This window comes from Buteo buteo, chromosome 4 (assembly GCF_964188355.1).
Source record: "Buteo buteo chromosome 4, bButBut1.hap1.1, whole genome shotgun sequence".
NCBI classification, from domain to species: domain Eukaryota; kingdom Metazoa; phylum Chordata; class Aves; order Accipitriformes; family Accipitridae; genus Buteo; species Buteo buteo.
Window position 1 is genome coordinate 14,404,076 of NC_134174.1, and position 18,128 is coordinate 14,422,203.

Below are 18,128 nucleotides of genomic sequence, written 5' to 3' on the forward strand. Positions count from 1 at the left end.
GGCGGCGGCGGCGGCGGGAGGGCGGTCTGCGGGGCGGGCGGTGCGCGGCGGCCGGCAGCGCTGCGCCCCGATAGGCGGCGGCGGGCCGTGTTGGTGCTGCCGCCGCCGCCGCTGCCGCTGCCGCTGCTGCTGCTGGCGCGGAGCCGCTGAAGCCCGGCGGAGGGGCTCGCCGGCTCTCGCACGCAGCGGCGGAGCGCGTCGCGTCGAGCGGAGCGAGCAGGGAGGAGGAGGAGGAGAAGAGGAGGAGGAGGAGGAGGAGGAGGAGGAGGAGGAGGAAGGGGAGGGGGGATCTTCTCGGCGAGGATGCCCGGAGCGGCTGCAGGGACGGCGGCGACAGGAGCAGGCTCGTCAGGAGCGGCAGCAGCGGGGATGCTCCCGGCTCAGGAGGCGGCCAAGATCTACCACACCAACTACGTGCGGAACTCGCGGGCCATCGGCGTGCTCTGGGCCATCTTCACCATCTGCTTTGCCATCGTCAACGTGGTGTGCTTCATCCAGCCCTACTGGATCGGGGACGGCGTGGACACCCCGCAGGCGGGCTACTTCGGGCTCTTCCACTACTGCATCGGCAACGGCTTCAGCCGGGAACTCACCTGCCGGGGCAGCTTCACGGACTTCTCCAGCCTGCCCTCGGGAGCCTTCAAAGCTGCTTCCTTCTTCATCGGGCTCTCGATGATGCTCATCATCGCCTGCATCGTCTGCTTCATCCTCTTCTTCTTCTGCAACACAGCCACCGTCTACAAGATCTGTGCCTGGATGCAGCTGACCTCGGGTGAGTGGGGGGCAGCGGCCCCGGCCCCGGCCCTGGGAGGGCTCCGCGCCGCCCTGCCCGGCCCGGCCCGGCCCGGCCCCGCGAGGGGCACGGGCGGCTCTGGAGAAACTTGCGGCGCCGGCGGCCGCCCGGGCCGGGAGGGGGGGCCGGGGGGTTGCGGGCGGCGCGGGGTGCCCCGCCGGGGCAGGCGGGGGAGGTGACGCTCGGGGGGGGGGCCGGGACGCCTCAGCAGCGTTGCAGAGCGGTGCCGGTGCCTGCCCCGGGCCGCCCCACCGCCCGCGTGGGTACCGGGCGTGGGCCGAGGTCAGGCGCAGCCCTCAGCCCCTCCCACCCCCCCGAGGAGCAGGGGAGCCCGGAGACTTTGTCCGGTTTCGGCCGGTGAAGCGACCCGTGAGCATCAGCAGCCCCAAGGAGGGCTGGCGGGCAGCGGCGGCCCCGGGCTGTCCTCCCGCGCTCGGTCTGTCGCTAAAGGTCGGGAGAAAATGGCAGGGGGGGGCCGCGGGGACGCTTCGAGCGGGCGACGGTGGGTGAAGGCGACTGGCAGCCTGTTGAAGGGTAGTGCTGAGCCCAGGTTTCCACCTGGTCAAGGCAGAGCCCGCTTCGGTTCAGCCGGAGGGGATGGCGAGGTCTTTTGCTGGCCAACTGGAAGGGCAGCTGAGGTCGTTGGATGTTACTCGCATGAGTTTTGGTTGGGGACTGTTCCCCCTGTTCACGAGGTTTATTTTCCTCTGTATGTTTGGAGTGTAAAGAAAAAGAATTCATTTCAGTTGCTGGTTTTGACTCAGAAGGTCTCCTGACTTCATTTGACTTTCCCCATCACATCCAATGTCTCCCTGGGGAAAGTGCATGATAAGAAAGAGGGAGAACACCAGGACGTCCCTTTTCGCATTCCCAACCCAGCTTTCCCTCTGAGTTAGCAGAGAACTGGTGATTTGTGTGCAGCTGGGAGGCAGAGGAGGAAAGAATGGTCTGTAGAGTTGAGAGTAATAAAATCAGTTTTAGCAAGATAGAAAAGATCAATTCTTCAGTAATTTGGGAAAAAAGGAAGCCTAAAATCAAAGCATACCTTATACTTGTTCTCACGATAAAACCCCGAAATTGAGAAATTTTGGCTTTGCGGGAATAAGCTGTTAGGGAAACAGAGCAAAATGTCTCCAAAATGGGCTCACAATCACTTTTTCAGTCCCCTTAATTGACCTACATTCATTTGAGTTTCTGAGCAATAATTCTTCTGAGTTGTTTGCTGAGCAGCTTCAGCATTATTCAATTTGCCACCTAGTCCATGAGGCTTTGTGGAAATTTCTGGTTTGTATGAAACAGCTTTAACCATTTCTCTCCGCGATGTTGTTTTTATGTGTGTTATATATATATTTTTATGCTGTTTCTGTCACTTAAGTTGCCATATGGTTTCTTTCTTTATCACTTGGGGATTGATCTGCAGTCACTTGAGGTTGGTAGATTTCTCCTCGACTCCAGTGAGACTAGGTTTGGGTTCATTATCTCTGCATTGGGAATCCTCTTTGATACTGGTGGCTACTTTGTCTTTTGAGTAACATGCATTCTGATGTGGTCTTATTAATTGTACACAGTCATGTCACTTGGCTCCAGGCAGAGCAAACTGTTTCATCTTTGCACCACTGATGTCTCCTCTGCTCCATTAAGGACTTTTGCTTTCAGCTGTCTCCTCTCCTTATGGCTCCACTGGTAAAAAGTGGCATGAATATTCACGGCTTTGGTGCATCCTCAGCCTGTTTTGTTCATGTCCATTGTGCAGTAGGACAGCACAATTTCCAAATCCCTTACACTTTCCAACATCAGAGATAATGGTGTTTTATTTATGTGGTTCCGCTGCTTCATGCCAACAGAAGGTAGTGCAAGGTAGATAAAAATTAATCTGATTCCTTTACTGCATTTCTGCACAGGTGAATAATAATAATGTTTAGAAACCACTGCATGCAGCTGATCCACAGGAGCCCAACCAGTCTCTACCATACTGCACGTGTGCAGGTGTGACACTGAAGATAGGTTTTCAGGCAAAATAACACAGAATTTTTGTCATCTCCAAAGCTGGTAGATGCACTGTTGGCATTAAAAGTCAACAAAAGAAGTTTTACGTCAGCAGCAGAATCACTTTTCAGACTGCCTACCTCCAAAATTAAAATAGTAGGGGGCATATATGTATAGCTAAGTGGTCATTGGCCATCTTTCCCGGTTTGTATGTGAATGCCCTGGAAGAACTGGAGCAATGTCGGCTGTTGAAAGAGCCTGACTGTTGTTTGCAGAATGTTGTAGCTTAATTCAGCATTTACCTGACTGTTCATTTCTGTATTACCTCAAAAAAGTTTCCTCGAAGGAAGAGAAAACTACCAGAAGAGCCATATTGGTTTGGGTTTTATCCTTTGAAGAAGAAAGCAATAGTGGTGGGACAGAAGGAAAACTTAAAATAAAATGTGCAGGACAGGAGAGTTATAATAAGTTCTGATAGGTTTTCTATGAGCTATATGACCTACTTCTGTTACTATTTTACTGTTTTGAGAGTATTAGTAATAGGTAATAATAAGCTTAAGATGCTTATCTCACGAATAACAATATAGTAATGTCATCTCATCTACATATGCATATAGTTCTGTGTAGTACAAGAATAAAATTGAACCTGAAGTAGTAAAATAGACAAGTATGTGAGTATAGCTTTGATTTTGCTTGCTATTATGTACCTTAGTAGTGTTAGCATTCAGTTGGATCATATAATAATACTTAAAATTGATATAATTTAAATCTCCTTAGAAGCAGTTTTTCAACGTGGGATCATGCTTCATTTAGGATTGCAAATAAAAGCTTAGGACTGATTTCTTTAAAAAAAGATTTTGATCACATTCTGTCCTGCATGAGTCATTGTAAATTGTCAGCATGATACAGCTCTTGTTTTGAAGAGGTGTTTTTTAAATAAGGAAAAGATAAACAATATCTTGGACACATGCATTTTCAATCCTTGTTGCTGTTTAATCATGTCTATGGCATGATTAAGCAGAAAAATCCTAAGAAAAAAGCTATTTTCTTTGTGTCTGTGAGGACAACGTACATTAGAGTCCCTTATGATTTTGCCATGCCTTAGACTGCTTTTTTTGTTCCATGTGCATAATGCTGTCAGTGTACACTTGATATCTTGAGAGCCAGTGTTGGCAGTCTTGTTCTCCATCCCCTAGCCTTCCCTTCTGCAATTTCAAAATTGTATGTACAAACATTTGCACATACACTTACCTAATTTGAGCAGCTGCATAAATACAAACAGTGAAAGCATTAGAAATGAGGTATTACTGCTCCTTACTACCCTGCATCTAAAGTTTGAGAGACACCTTACAGATTAAGATATTTCTTGAGATTTATTCCTTTATGAGTTAAATGCATTAAATGCTTCAGTTCTGCCATGTGATTTTTTTCATTATTAGACATTTGTCTTTTTTTTTTTTTTTTTTTTTAACTAGTATGTTGCAGTTACAGGAAAGCAAAAAGTAGAGAAAGCAAAAGAAGGGCATAGAAGTGTCCCATGGACAAGTAGGATGAAACCAATACATATATATTTTTTTCAGGAGATGCCTAAGCCCATGCCCACAATAAGAGCACAGTTGAACAAAACAACATAAAACCTCTGTAGTTTGTCAAACCATGGGCCCATCTAGGCCAGTGATCTCTGACAGTGGTCTGTAACATGAGCCCACAGAAGCATCAGAGCAGCAAAAGCTCATTTTGCCCTCTCATACTCTCTGTCCTCCAGCAGTTGTGTTCAGGGGTTTCCTGAGATAAGTCTTGGCATTTAAAAGCTCTTGCTGGAATTTCTTTTTTTATGACTTTGGTCAGTTTTTGAACCTGTGTAAACTTTAGGCGTTTACAGTGCCCCAGAGCAAGGAGTTCCACAGCTTAGTACGTGTTGTGTCAAGATTTAGTAGGGTTTTTTATGTTTTAAACCTTGTACCTGCCCATTTCATTTGATCCCCTCAGCTCATGTATTGGAAGAGGCTGTGAACAGGGGACTCCCAGACGCCTTCCCTGTGCTGGTCCTGCTTACACCTTTGCTGTATCCCCACAGTCACCCGTTTCTGAGACCTCATGAATCTTTGGCTTCTTAGTCATTCCTTAGTCATCAGGTTGTACCATGCCTGTGATCATCCCTGCTGCCCTGCCCACAGCTGTTCCCAGTCTACTGTGTCCTTTCAGAGGCAGTGGGACTGGAACTACACGCAATACTCAAGACAGACAAACGAGCCATTTATACAGTGGCATAATAATATTCTCTCTTTCATTCTTTTTCCTTTCCTGGTAATTTCTAATACTAACTTTTTCACTGTTAGTGAACAGTGGGCTGATGTTTTCACAGAACTACCTATTATAACCCCAAGATCTCAGTCCTGAAGCGGTAATAGTCACCTTGGAGCACATCGGTTTGTGTAGTTAGGTTTTTTACCCTCAAAGAAATGACTTCATATTTGTTTATCTACATTGACTTTAATTTGCCTTTTTATTGCCTAGTCACTCAGTATTATAAAGTCTTTCTTCATAGTCAGCCCTTATCTTAGCTACCTTGAATGAATATCAGTAGCAAACTTTGTCACCTCACCATTTACCCTGTTTTCCAGCTCATTTATAAATAAGCGAGCAGCTCCCAAGTTCCAGCACAGATCCCTGCAGGACTCCACCATTGACCTCTCTCCGCTTGGAAAATTGACAGTATTCTCCTACCATCTGTTTCTAATTATTTATCCTTGCAAGGACATTTATTTTTATCCTCTGGGAGTTTAGGTTTTTTTAAGACTTAGGAATGACAGATTTATCAAATGTCTTTTGGAAATCCAAGTGGCCTTTGTTTCCACAGTACGCATTGGTTTTTACTTGTTTGGAGAGCTCTAGTAGTTTTGTGAAAAATTACTTAAAATAGGTGTGTTGGTCCTACCTTGCTCGCATCCTTTCATCGCACAAATATGCCATGTTTGTGCACATGCCAACATAGTCTGTGGTCTTTCTTAGGTCTTACCGATTTATGTGGTGCAGATATCAGTATTTCTGTGGTTCCCCAGGTTTTCCCGAGACCTGTTTTAAACCAGTTTTAAAACTGGTTTCATATTGCTCAATTGCCAGTTCTTTGAGCCAAAGCAGCCATAAGAGAGAGGATATTACATGCCACAGTTAAAAATTCATTTAAAACAGGGCATTGTTTCAAAATGAAAAGGTGACATTCTTCATTGCAGCTGTGTTGTTTGCCTTTATACTTGAAATCAGTCTGTAGGACCAGGTGACTTTTATATAAGAGTCTTAAAAGGCTTGACCTTGATGCTCTCAGAGCCTTTGTTACTGCTGTTTGTCAGATCTTGGTATAGGGGTAAATTCCAGAAGGCTAGAAAAAAACACAGTCTTGTGCCAGTGTTTGAGCAGGATGTCTAGTGGAGTCAGACAAGGATCTTAGTTTGTAGCCTCAGTATCCTTAACAGTTAGTTGGGAGCGTAATACACATTTATCGCTGGTGAACTTTGCAAGTGGCACAAAAATTATTTGTTTACTAAATTACAGTTATTTGCTTAATAAATTGTAGTAAGGATCGCTAATTCCGTAGACTGATTTGGATGTCATAATAACCTGGGCTTGCTTCAACAGCCTGTATTTTAATACACCAAATGCAGTGTAAGACTTCTGGGGATCAAAATGTAGGAGGCGTCCTACTGATGAGAGAATTATGGAAATTATGTGTTATGGAAAACAGTTATTTAGAAGAGAAATTAGAGGCTGTGGTAGATGGGCATCTGCATGTGAGCTGTCACTGCAGTGCTACACTTAAGAAGTCCAATGTGGTCCCTAAATGTGTACGCAAAAAATGGGACTGCCGTTGCCCGCAGTGGTTCCTGTGCGCTCTCTGTCCAGGTCAAACATCTGTCAAGACTCCGTTTCAAGTATAAAGCCGCAAGGATTTCAGGACTGATTTAAATAAATGAAAGAAGAAGAGCTAAAAGGATGAATTTTCTTGCTATTCAAAAGAAGATTAAAAATTGACAGATTATGGTGTATGAGGACCTACAGGGGGAGATTTCAAGTCATGCAGTGCTCCTTAACTTGACAAATGCTGTGTTTGGAAGCTGAAGTTACACAAATTTGCATTAGCCGTGAGGTATATACATTTGTAACCTGTTAAGTTTCATTTGTTAATTATCTTTACAGTGGTTTCTTCTTCACTTAAGACTTTACGTAAGATTGGGTGCCTCTTTCTAAAAGGCATGGCCTAACTCACCAGAAGCAAAGGACCTTAACCAACACTGCTGCCAGGTTTTGTTCCCACTGTGTACCCCAGTTGTAAAGCGAGAGGAACATGGGCGGCCAAAGGGAGAGGAAGGCAAGTCCAGGAACATCGAGCAGGTTTTTGAACTGAGTTTCAGCATTGATAGATTTTAATGAGCATTAACCATTAACACCCCCCACCCCACCCGCAGGGTGAGGCGACTGAGGTTATTTAGTTGTGCGTGAGTAGGGGTGGGTGTCAGACCTTGGAGGAGAAAATTCTGAAAAGTCAGGGATACTGAGGGCTCTGACCATGGTAAAATGAGGAGTGCCTCCGCGTCTTGGGGAAATGGGGTGCTGGAGCTGTGCGGGCGGACAGGGAGCAAGGAAAGAGCTGAGTGATCTGCTTGCCAACAAATAGACCGTCTCATCAAGCCTGTGAGGACATCTCCTAATTCAGATGGGCCTGGTACACGTGCTGCTTTTTCCCAGAGGAGAAATCATGCTGCCAATATGATTTTCTGTCCGTTCAGCTCCAGAGGAAAGTTTCCTGTCAGGCTTAATAGAGATCCCCAGGGCCTCCCCTCGTCCTTGGGCTGTGAGTACCCACCCCATGGTAGCTTCCACTCTGCTGCTCTCATGCTGGCTGCAATGAGTATTGCCATACCAGCTTGGGAAGTGCTTATGTCCTAATGTTGAGTCGGAAGGTTAGCTGGGTAGGTTGGAAAGATGAAGAACTGAAGGTTTTACTGGGAAGTTGTGGGTGAAATGAGTGATGCAGCTGTGCAGCCTTTTTGGTTTCATTACTTTGTTTGAAGTAAACATTTTCATGTAGTTCATGCTTTGGCTGTAGCAATGAAGGTAAAAGGTGTATCCTGTGAACAGTGGAAATGAGGGAGGAATGCTGTGTCCCAGTGTCCCCTCTCCAAGTAATTTCTTTCCCCAAATACCCTGTGCCCACAATATCAGAAGTTCTCTCCTGCATCCCGTCATCCCTTGCTTTCAGTAGCTAAACTCTCCGACTCCTTACAGGCTCTTCATTTGTGTAGTTGACAAGGACACAGCATGTGTTACAGCTGGCAGAAAGCTATTTATGTGTTGATTTTGATGTCCTCAAGTTGCCACCTAGATTTGTTAAATGATAAACTATCCCTGTCTTTCCACTTATGGGAATTTGGGATCCTTTCTGCTGTGCCCAGGAACCAGCTTTTTCACGAAACTTGCAGAAGTTTAGTATCTTGGAGGCTTGTAGCATCAGTCAGATTTGGTTGACATTCATCATCAGGCTCAAAATCACACAGCCCCATCAGTCTTGATCCCAGAGGGAACCTGGCTAAAATGTATCACGTAAGAAGTGTATATCATTTACTTGTATGAGTGATTTGAGATTTTGATAGCAAAACTTGTTTTTGAAGGATAAAGGTGTTTGGGGAATGGAGAAGAGATATTTTCTTTTGGTTTAGAGTGTAATAAAAATTTCAGCATCTTAGAACTCTCCCAGTTGCCTTTTATGAACATCCTGGGGGCTGTGGTCCACTGTTTGAAAAACACTAAGATAACAGAATAGTAAGATATAAAAGGAAACGCATGAAGTTGTCCAGGCAATTTGAGGACAAATTCCATTTCACTGAAAAAAAGAGGTATGGAAGGGAAGAAAGGAAGGGAGAAAGAAACTTGCAGAGAATTTAAAAGAGGAGAATATCACCTATTGAAATGTGGGGAGCTGAGAACTTGAGTACTGTTGGGAAAGGGAAATGGGAACGGGGTTTTGGAAAGCAGCTCGTGTTGGTGCAGCTCTACTTTCTTGCACCTGAAGGGGCTTCACTGGCATAGGATATGGCTGCTACTGAGTTCTTTCAAAAATCCCGTCTAAAAGTTTAATGAAGAAACTTAGTGTATGGGAAAATGAAGCCAGGAAGAGGAGGAACATATGGGTATTATCAGCAGTAGAAGGCATGGAATAAAAGAAGGCTAGATTTCAAATGCTAAGGTTATTTCACCTTTTGAGAAGTGAACCTTTTTAGCACTATGGTATAAACAGCATTAGCTTTGATCTTGCAAACATAAAGACAGCAAACATATCAGAACAGAAAATCTGTGGTGTGATCAGACAGTGTGGACTCAATATTTGGAAACTAACAAGATCCAGCTGTGAGGAATGGCAGGGTCATAGTAGTGAGGCATCACAAAGGAAGAAATAAAAACATTTTTGCTCAGAAATGGTGAAATGAAAAAAAGACATGAACAAGCCTAGAGCCTGAAAAGTCTGCAGAATTTGATAACATCAGTTGCTATCATCATTGTTAAAAATGCAGTGGCAGCATGACTGAGTGAATAGCTAGAATATGCATTACTGTGTGGAACAGTGTGCAAATCCCAATTACTAAGAGAGAATTACGGCTAGAATCCTTAAGAAGGGGAATATAATAGACGTCCAGATCTATCTATTCTAAGAAAGATATTATCCATCTTCATGTTGGCATTCAGGGGTGCAGAAGACTTCAAACAAGCTGGCCTTAGAATGAGAAGGTCATACGTACCAGGGGGAAGAGTTCCTTTATTTTCTCCTTGAGAAGCCAGATGCAAATTTATGAATTTCATTGATTTTAAAAGGTAGCTGATGGCCTCTGTGGAGAGCCTCTTTGACACAAGCACATCATGTGCTATTTCAGAGAATGTTATTCAATCAAGTAATTGAGACTGCATCAGAAGGAGAGAGCTACCGAATAAACGGTTTGAAATAAATTATTACAAACAGTTGATGAGTTGACACACACTTGTCTTTCCTTGTTTTTCTGGTTATCTTTCAGAAAGGAAAAGTTTATAGAGAAGAAAGCTATACGTGCTGTACTTGCAAGGTCAAAGGCAAATATTCTGAGTTGAGAGGTTTAGAAAATGCTGCTTCTAAAACCTTGGGAGGTTCTGTTGTTTACTGCTAAAAGTCAAAAGTCATGTGCCTTACTTGTAGAAGGTCACTGAATAAGTTGAGTGATGTCGTGTGATTAAGTTGGCCAGAATGTGTCTTGTACTGCCACGCTAGACTGTACCTCTGCAACCTTCGCCCTACAATACTTTGTCATGATGAACTTTGTTTGCAGCAGAAGTGTGGATAAAATTGGACAAGGTCTCTTAAGATTAGGGAAGATTTTGGCAGGGAGGGGAGGAGGGCGGGCTAGCAGTAGTGTATTTTCCTCCAATCTGACCTCCTGCCTTTTCCTCTGCAACAACAGGCTTCTGGAGTGGCTGCAGAAAAGCGAATGCTCCTTAGCTCTTTGTAACACAGAGTCTCTTGATGTGGGCAAGAGGAGTCTTGGAGAGGGTTGTTCTGCAACAGCCCAGATGACAGCATGTAAGCGTGAAACACCTACATAAATGATCCTGTGCTTCTTGGAGATTAACAGTCTTCAAAGTTAGGCTCAGACATTTCCATATCAAGTCGTCTCCTCAGCTTGCCAGGGTCCAACAGAGTGATGCAGTGGCTATGCCTGTACCTGCAAATTAAGCATGTCCAGAACCACCCTCTGGTACAGAGTCAGCTGGCACACTGGCCAGTGTCCATACTATTACATTTTTTTACCTTCTAAAACTGGGTCACTGGATTCACACTGCCTATTGGGAACCATTCCTGGCATGTCCTAACTTGCAAACTGTGCCCTGGCAATATTTTGGAAGACTGTTAGTTGGAACAGACTAAAAACACTCCTGTGACACATGCTGTGGGACAATTCTAACAATTTAATAGTGTAGACAGTTCAGTTTCAATGCCTGGGAACGCTTCCTGGCACTGCTTAATTTATCCATGTAGACATAACTAGTATGTAGCAAAGTCTCAAAATGAGGAGCTCAAGAACTACCTGTGCAGGAAAGTTAAGGTGACATGGGATTTAGTCCTTTAATCTAAACCAGTTTCTAAGTGCAACTCGGTGCCATATTACTGACTGCTGATTTTCTTTGTTTCAATTAACAATAAAAAATCTGTGGATGAAGAATTTGCATGAAGTGTAGTTAGCTTTGAAACTGGACTTAGTAATGATCTTGAAAAAGAAAGGTATTTGTAACCTTTGGCAAGAGGAAGAAGTGATCAAAAAGGTAGAGCAAGCCACAAAAAAGTTTTTCACCAGAGATAATGGGAGAATGTTACCCATGAGCCTAAAAATCATAAATTAATCTTCTTTCTGATGTAGACTGCGTGTTTGAAAATCAGATTTCCCCCAGTTACCATCAGCTTGGCTAATATGTCTTTGAATGCTGTAATACTGTTATGCATTGAGTCTTTACTTGAGAGACATTCAGTGTGCCTTCGCGAAGAGTTAATTCAAAGTTTTAAGATTAATTCCATGAGAGAAGTATTAGACTTCCCATGAAAATAAAATTATTCATCCTTGTAGCTTTATGTTCCTCTAAAGAAAGTTAATTATTACTTGGTTACTGTGTCTTAGTATTTAGCCTTCCTATTACTGGTGAAGTTATATTAGAACATCAGTAAAATAAAAAGCTTGAAATTGCAATTCATGGTCATTATACTAGAAAAATATAGTCCAAACATGCTGATGGCTTACCAGCCACAATCACTTGCATTTAGTTCATGTCAGGCATTTGTATTTGATGGGATTCACCAGTTAATACAGCATCATCAGCTGGCTCACCAACAGTCACTTCCAAGCTGGCACTTCACTGTTTGTCAGCCTTGAGGAGCGAGGTGGTAGTGGTGGCATGGACTCACTGGTGCAGAATGAAAGGCCATGCAGCTGAGGACAGATAATCATGGGTGAAGAGAGGACCTGAGTGCATCTGTTCACCAAAGGATGTCAATGGGATGTCAATGTAATGCAGCTGTGAAGAGGGCATATGTGATCCTGGCACGTATTTCGTGAAGTATTTCGAGCTGATGTAAGGCAATGTTAGCATCATTACGTGATGTACTGTAGTATTTCATGTGGGATTCTGGACACTGACGTCCAATTCTGACTGAGACAGCAATAACTGCAAAAAGGAAAACGGGTGACCAGTGACAATTATGCAAGGAGAAAACTAGGAGAGCTTGGTTAGTTTAATGTAGAAAGAGGAAGATTGCTAAGATGTCCATGACTGCTATCTAAAAACACATGGAAGGGCTAAAAAACAAGAGGAAGGGAAAAGAGCTGTTTAAACCAGTGATTTTTACTTTGATTTGATTTGATTTGATTTCCTAAACTTTTTCCAAAGATGATGCTACATGCCCTGTAGCATTGTTAGAGCAAACTACAACCTGTTAGGCGTACTTTGCTTCATGACGCTTTAAAAATCTCAGAAGTAGTTTATGAACCCCTCCTGAGTCCATGGACTGTAGAGTGAAAACTAATGCTTTTAAACTTGTGGCTAACGGTGGGAAAAGAACAAATGGATATCATCTGGATATAAATCACTTCAGCCTGGAAATTAAAAGAAGATTTCTAACTATTAGAGCAGCAAGGTTCTGCAACAACTTTCTAAAGGGAGGAGATTTGTTAAAATATTGAGCTGTACACCGGAAACAGATGAGTGTCTGAAAGAGATTACAGAATGCAATGTTTGTAACAGCATGCCTTGTTCCTCTCTTTCTCATTTCTCAGAACTAATTCATCTAGGTGAATACTCTTTTCTATTCTACTCCTATTTGTTCTGTTTTTTAAACAGTATCACTCCTATCTTGGTGCCTTCTAGGATTAAAAATAGACAGTGACCAAGATGTGTAGATCTGTCAAGTGGGGCTCCATTCCTGCCTAGCATTCTGACCAAACAAGCAAGGGTTTTCATTAAACTCCCAGCAAAACTGTAAAACAGTGTCAACAACAGCTGCTGCAGTAATGTGCTTCACATTTTCCCTTTGCATTCAACGTTTTCATGTGACTTGGATATTTAATTTCCTTTAAGGAAATTTAATTTATGTCAGCTAAATACTGATGTTTAAAAGTGAAAGTAGTTGAAAAATAAATCTTTAATTTATTCTAAAATACCAAGGTTGCAGGAAAAACAATTCATAAATTGTCAGTTCTATGACTAAACTGAGATGTAGTTTTGCTAAGGATGTTTCCTCAAGTAGTTGTCCCTTGTTATCTCTCCATGCACCTAATTATTTTGTGATGCCACGCTGTTACGTAAACAATCTTCCTAAATAGCTAAGAAACATGTAAAATCTCTTCGTCTTGTTGATATGCTTCTGGATGTTTCATTTCTTGTGTGAATAGGTTTGTGTCAAATGCATTGGCTGTTGTAGCAAGAACAGGCTCATCAAGTGGTCTTTGCTTATGCAGGATGGGAAGCGGAGCAGCACAGAGTTCTCTGTTCCGTTCTTGCTGCCTCTTTTCCTGCTTCCTGTGGCAGTTTTGAGAGGGAGAGAGAGGAGGGAGCACTTTGTCAATGGGATAAATAAGTGTTCAGTGCATCAAACAACTGTATATAAGGCACACCCTGAGCTTCAAATGAACCACTTTTGATCTTGTACATTTCTATGAAAGCTATCGCATGCAGTGTGCATACTTAAACATGTCTGTTCGGGATTTTACACCCTTAGGGACAGATCTGCAGATACAACTATCTGGGTTTAAATTTAGCCTTACTGAATTCAGTGAGTTTCTATGTGAACGTAAGATGGTATATTTAATAGCTGAGTGTTAAACATGTAACACAACATTTCATTTAGTTTTAATTGTATGGTGTGTTGGAGGAATTGTGCTGAGGCAAAAGTGAGGTTGTCTGGGAAATTGTAACTGCATTTTTGTTTCTTCCCAAGAGGCATGGTTTTTTTTATTCCTTGGGGCTGCTTTTTCCCAAATCAAATTTGTACCAAATGCAAAGCACACTCTACAGACAGCTCCATTTTACTTTACACTACATCAGGTGATGGATGAGCATAGATAAAAGAGCAGGGATGTGCCATAGAACCTGCAGTGAAATACCTGACCACACACATCTGGCTTAGCCTGTCAGAGTGCAGCTGGGTGGTATCACCATTGGCCTTGGCACACCAAACCTGGCTCTGGCAAGGCCAGTCAAGTGTTTCTGCAGTGAATCCAACAGTGAATCGGGGTCTTGGGATATGATGTCAGTCTGTGGAGGCCAAGCCATCAAGCAGTTGCCTAAATCCAGGTGTCTGCGCTTAAAATGCCTCAAGGATCTTGTCTAACCTCTAACTGCTTTTCCAGAAGGACACAGGTCTTCTATAGGTTGTCATCTACACATGGATGTCTCACAAGCAGTAGAACAGCTCAAGTGGCATTAAGCACCAACGTGGTGGCAAGTGGATCAAACCCTTGCTTCTTAACTTGTCTGTAAAACACTTCCATCTAGGTTTCTCAGTCTGGAGCTGAATCCCACCCTCTGTGGTTATGAAGCCAGCCTGGTCTCAGGAACCTAATTAGCCCTAGATATGAGCTGTTCTGAATGGAGGCACAATGCATGGGTGGCGTGGCTGTTCTGTCATCTGGATAAGCCTTCAGAGATCCTGGAGTTGACCAGGTGCCCATGCAGCCAGCTAAAACTGCCTGCTTTGGCCCGTAGTCTGCAAGGGAATCAGCCATGGGGCTGACTGTAAGAGTGTTTTAGTTTTGGTCAGGACTGCATTTTTAAAGTTAATCTTCCAGTTGTCCCAACATAGTACAGTTTGATTCACATTGTGGCACAGTCTTGGGATATGCAAACTGGGTTTCTTTCTAAATACACCAAACCAGACGTCCTCCAGAAGTCCATCTGATGCACTTCTACCACTAATGCGTGCACCTTCCACTGGACCAGACTAGGGCTGGTCCAAAGTGAAACCTCTGAAACACATGCATTGTTGATATTAGATCCTAAGCACTGTTTCACTTTTTAGATATACTCTGTTGCAATACACAGGTTGCTAATGTAGATACAGGCTATGCTTTCATACATTGGATTTTATTAAATTAGGCTTGCCTGTGTCTTCATTTTATGAAGTTGAGTTTAGGGTTGATTAAACAAGTATTTTGTTCTAAATTAGCAATATACTGTCAATCATAGTTCCTTCTTAATGTGCTTTTGCCTGGGATTAAATAAAACTGCAGAGTCATAAATGCAGGTATCAGAAATATGATAAAGGAATTTGAATTAACTGATGCTGAAGGAGATTAGTGGATAGTGTATGAAGAGCTGCAAAATGGGTATTGATGATTGCTAAGCAAACCTGTTGTTATTTATTGCTTCCATTTATCATACTACTAAAAGTCAGGTTCTAATCATTTAAGTAAATATCTCAGTTCTGCTAAGCTTCAGTGATACCTGTCAGAGAGGAATAAATGCAGGTAGTAATGTGTACCTAACATAATTTTCTGAAAAATGTTAATAGTCTAAAATGAAATTGCATTAGTATTTTTTTATGTAAGTTCTGCAGTGCCTTAGTTTTTGATGATGTATCCTCAAACAGCCATTGTGATAGGTCATTAATTTGTATATAGATTTAGCCAATTGAGAATAGGAGCAAGGAAAGTCATTGTAAATGAATGCTCATTCTTTTGTTCTGTAAAATAATGTATTTAAATTGTAATTTCTCAAGCTCTTTTAGAGTACATTATGGTATTATTGTGCTGATCTAGAATCTATTAGCATCAGTGAAGAGCTGCCTGTTTGTTTCAACAGAATCCATCAGCTGAGCAAAGGATTTAAGCACATGCTTTGATGGGTTGGAAACATGTTTTAAATGCTTGGCTTAACTGAAATCCAGAAAAAATACGCACCCATCTGAGGTTACAGATGTCAATCAAATATTTCTTGTATACCCTTTTTCATTATTTATACAAATACATGCATTATAAGAAATAATGGGGTAGCACATCCATACCAGAAAACTAAGAGGTTAACTTCTAAGGACTGTTCAGCAATCTTGACTTGGTACTGAGCAATCTTACTCTTGCAAATAATCCCATTATGTCTATGCCATTCAGTATTAGAGGAGCTATTAATTCTTATATTGTATGACATTATATCGAAATCTCACTGCACACTTGTAATGTTCAATATCCTGCTGTACCATCAGATGAAACGCAGTGTGAATCCACAAGAAGAGAAAATTTGTCTTTATGATGTAAACATAAAGTGAGCCTTGTGCAATCAATTTTATACCCAGTTAAGTCTTTTAAAGAGGAATGACTATATGGTCATTTGGTACATAACATACTGCTATCCTGGAGCCACATTAGGATGCAGTGGCAGCCGGTAAGGTGGGAGTTAATACATGTTATACTACTGCAGAGCTTAGTAGAAGTTAGCAATGAGTGAAAGGATTTCATTGGCTTTATAGCTAGTATACCAAATTGTCACGTGCTGTAAAATGTATAAGCATGTATCATATAAAAAGGTCTACAGCAAGAATTGCCCTAGCAGCAGATTAGAGAGGGAATTGTAAACTAAGTATAATATTACTCTTTAGAAAGTACAGTGTAATGTAAGTATGGGGTTAGTGCAGTGTGAGTCAGTCCCCCAAAGAGCGAACAGTAGGATCCGGTTGCTGTCTGTCAATGTAATCAAAGACCATAGGAGTGAAAGTAAAGTGTTTGCACAATTAGGATTATGAAGATAAACTGCTACCTAAGTAACTAGACAGGTGGCTGTCAGTAATGCACTTATATTTCTTACACACCTAAATAATTTAAGTAATAATAAGGTTCCAAACTTCACAGTTACCCAAAACAATGTGAAACCTTACATTCAGGTTACTGCCTTCTGTCCCTCCCTCTGTCCTTCCCTCCCTTTCCATCTCGTTCTGTGTTCCCACAGAATTATGTCCCTAGTGAGACAGCAAGCCCCCTGGAGCAGGGACTGGATTTGATTTGATGTTTGAACAGAGCCCAGCATAAGCTGAATCCTGATTGTGGCCTCCAGCCTTGACTGCCGTGCAAATTGCAGTAAAAATAAAAATTATTGTTTGAATTTTATTTGAGTGGTGTGAGTAGCATGAGCTTGATGAGCTACCCAATTTGCAACAATAGTAACTATGTACTGAACAGAGCCTGCTGTGCGACCTTGGGTAAGTCATTTCACCTTTCTGAGTTTTGCTGGCTGTAAAATGAGAGTGAGATAATTCCTTAAAAAATGCTCTATGGGCATGGGCCGTTATTACTGCAAAGAACTGATTGCATGTGGATTCTGGGTCTGCTTTGTGCAGCATGACCCCTCACCCTCAGAAGAACTCAGAGATCTCTAGGCCATCTTAGTAGTAGTCAGTGTAAACAAGGAAAAATGGTAATTACATAGAATAGGAAAAAGCAAAATTAAACATATTTGTGGATATACATCACTGTGAGCAACCATCTGTAGGACGATAAATAGTGGCATACATATATAAACACACTGGGTTGTCATTCCAAACAACATATTCTGTGTGTTTATCTCTGCATTAATGAGGTACTCAGCTCAGTTTTGACATCTGTCACTTTGCAATCATGGCAGTGCCATTCTGAATTTGAGAACAAAATTCATGGGGATTATTTTAGCCTTTCATTCCATGCACTGGAAGTATGTGTGATGCAACACATTTGACCAAACCAGGTATTTCCCTTGGATGACAAGACAAAATGACTGGATAACGTAAACAGATGACGTGGCTTGAAATGCATCCGTTCAGGAAACCAAGCAAGTATTGAGGCCGTGATCGTCATGTGCAGGCTTGAGACCACTGCTGTCATACAGGGAGGAATGACTGACAGATAAGCAAGGTTTAGCTGATCCTATTTATGTGGTCACTTCAGCATTCAGCAGAGTGTTACACTTCCTTTTTGACTTGCTTTTTCTTTCAGAAAAGAACTGTAGCACATCCAGATATATAGCTCATGGCTCATTTACTCACAGTGCCAGCGAGTGCCACCACAGTGATTCTCTTTTGAACTTACGTGAGTGACAGATTGTTCAGACCAGTCGTTTTCAGCATCACCAGCATACTGGTGTGCAGTAGGGTTTTCTGTTGGCAAGAATTGCTGCAAGGAACAGAAACAGAGTTGATACTCAAGGAGTTACCAAAGATATTCAAGCCACATCCTGGGACTATACAGCTAGGTGCACTAGCTTTAAATTCCCACACGATTTAGCATTTCACTTTTTCCTTCTTCCTATATGTGTTCTGGTTCAA

General features: G+C 42.5%; 1 protein-coding gene across 1 annotated transcript in view; it reads left to right on the forward strand.

Annotated features, from left to right (window-relative positions):
• The first annotated feature begins 206 nt into the window (after nucleotides 1–206).
• The window catches only part of LHFPL3 (LHFPL tetraspan subfamily member 3), a 255,405-nt gene continuing 237,483 nt past the window's right edge, over nucleotides 207–18,128 (forward strand). Inside the window, exon 1 of the mRNA XM_075024808.1 lies at nucleotides 207–772. Within this exon, the coding sequence (XP_074880909.1) occupies nucleotides 304–772 (469 nt within the window). The 5' untranslated portion in view covers nucleotides 207–303. The remainder of the gene's footprint in view (nucleotides 773–18,128) is intronic.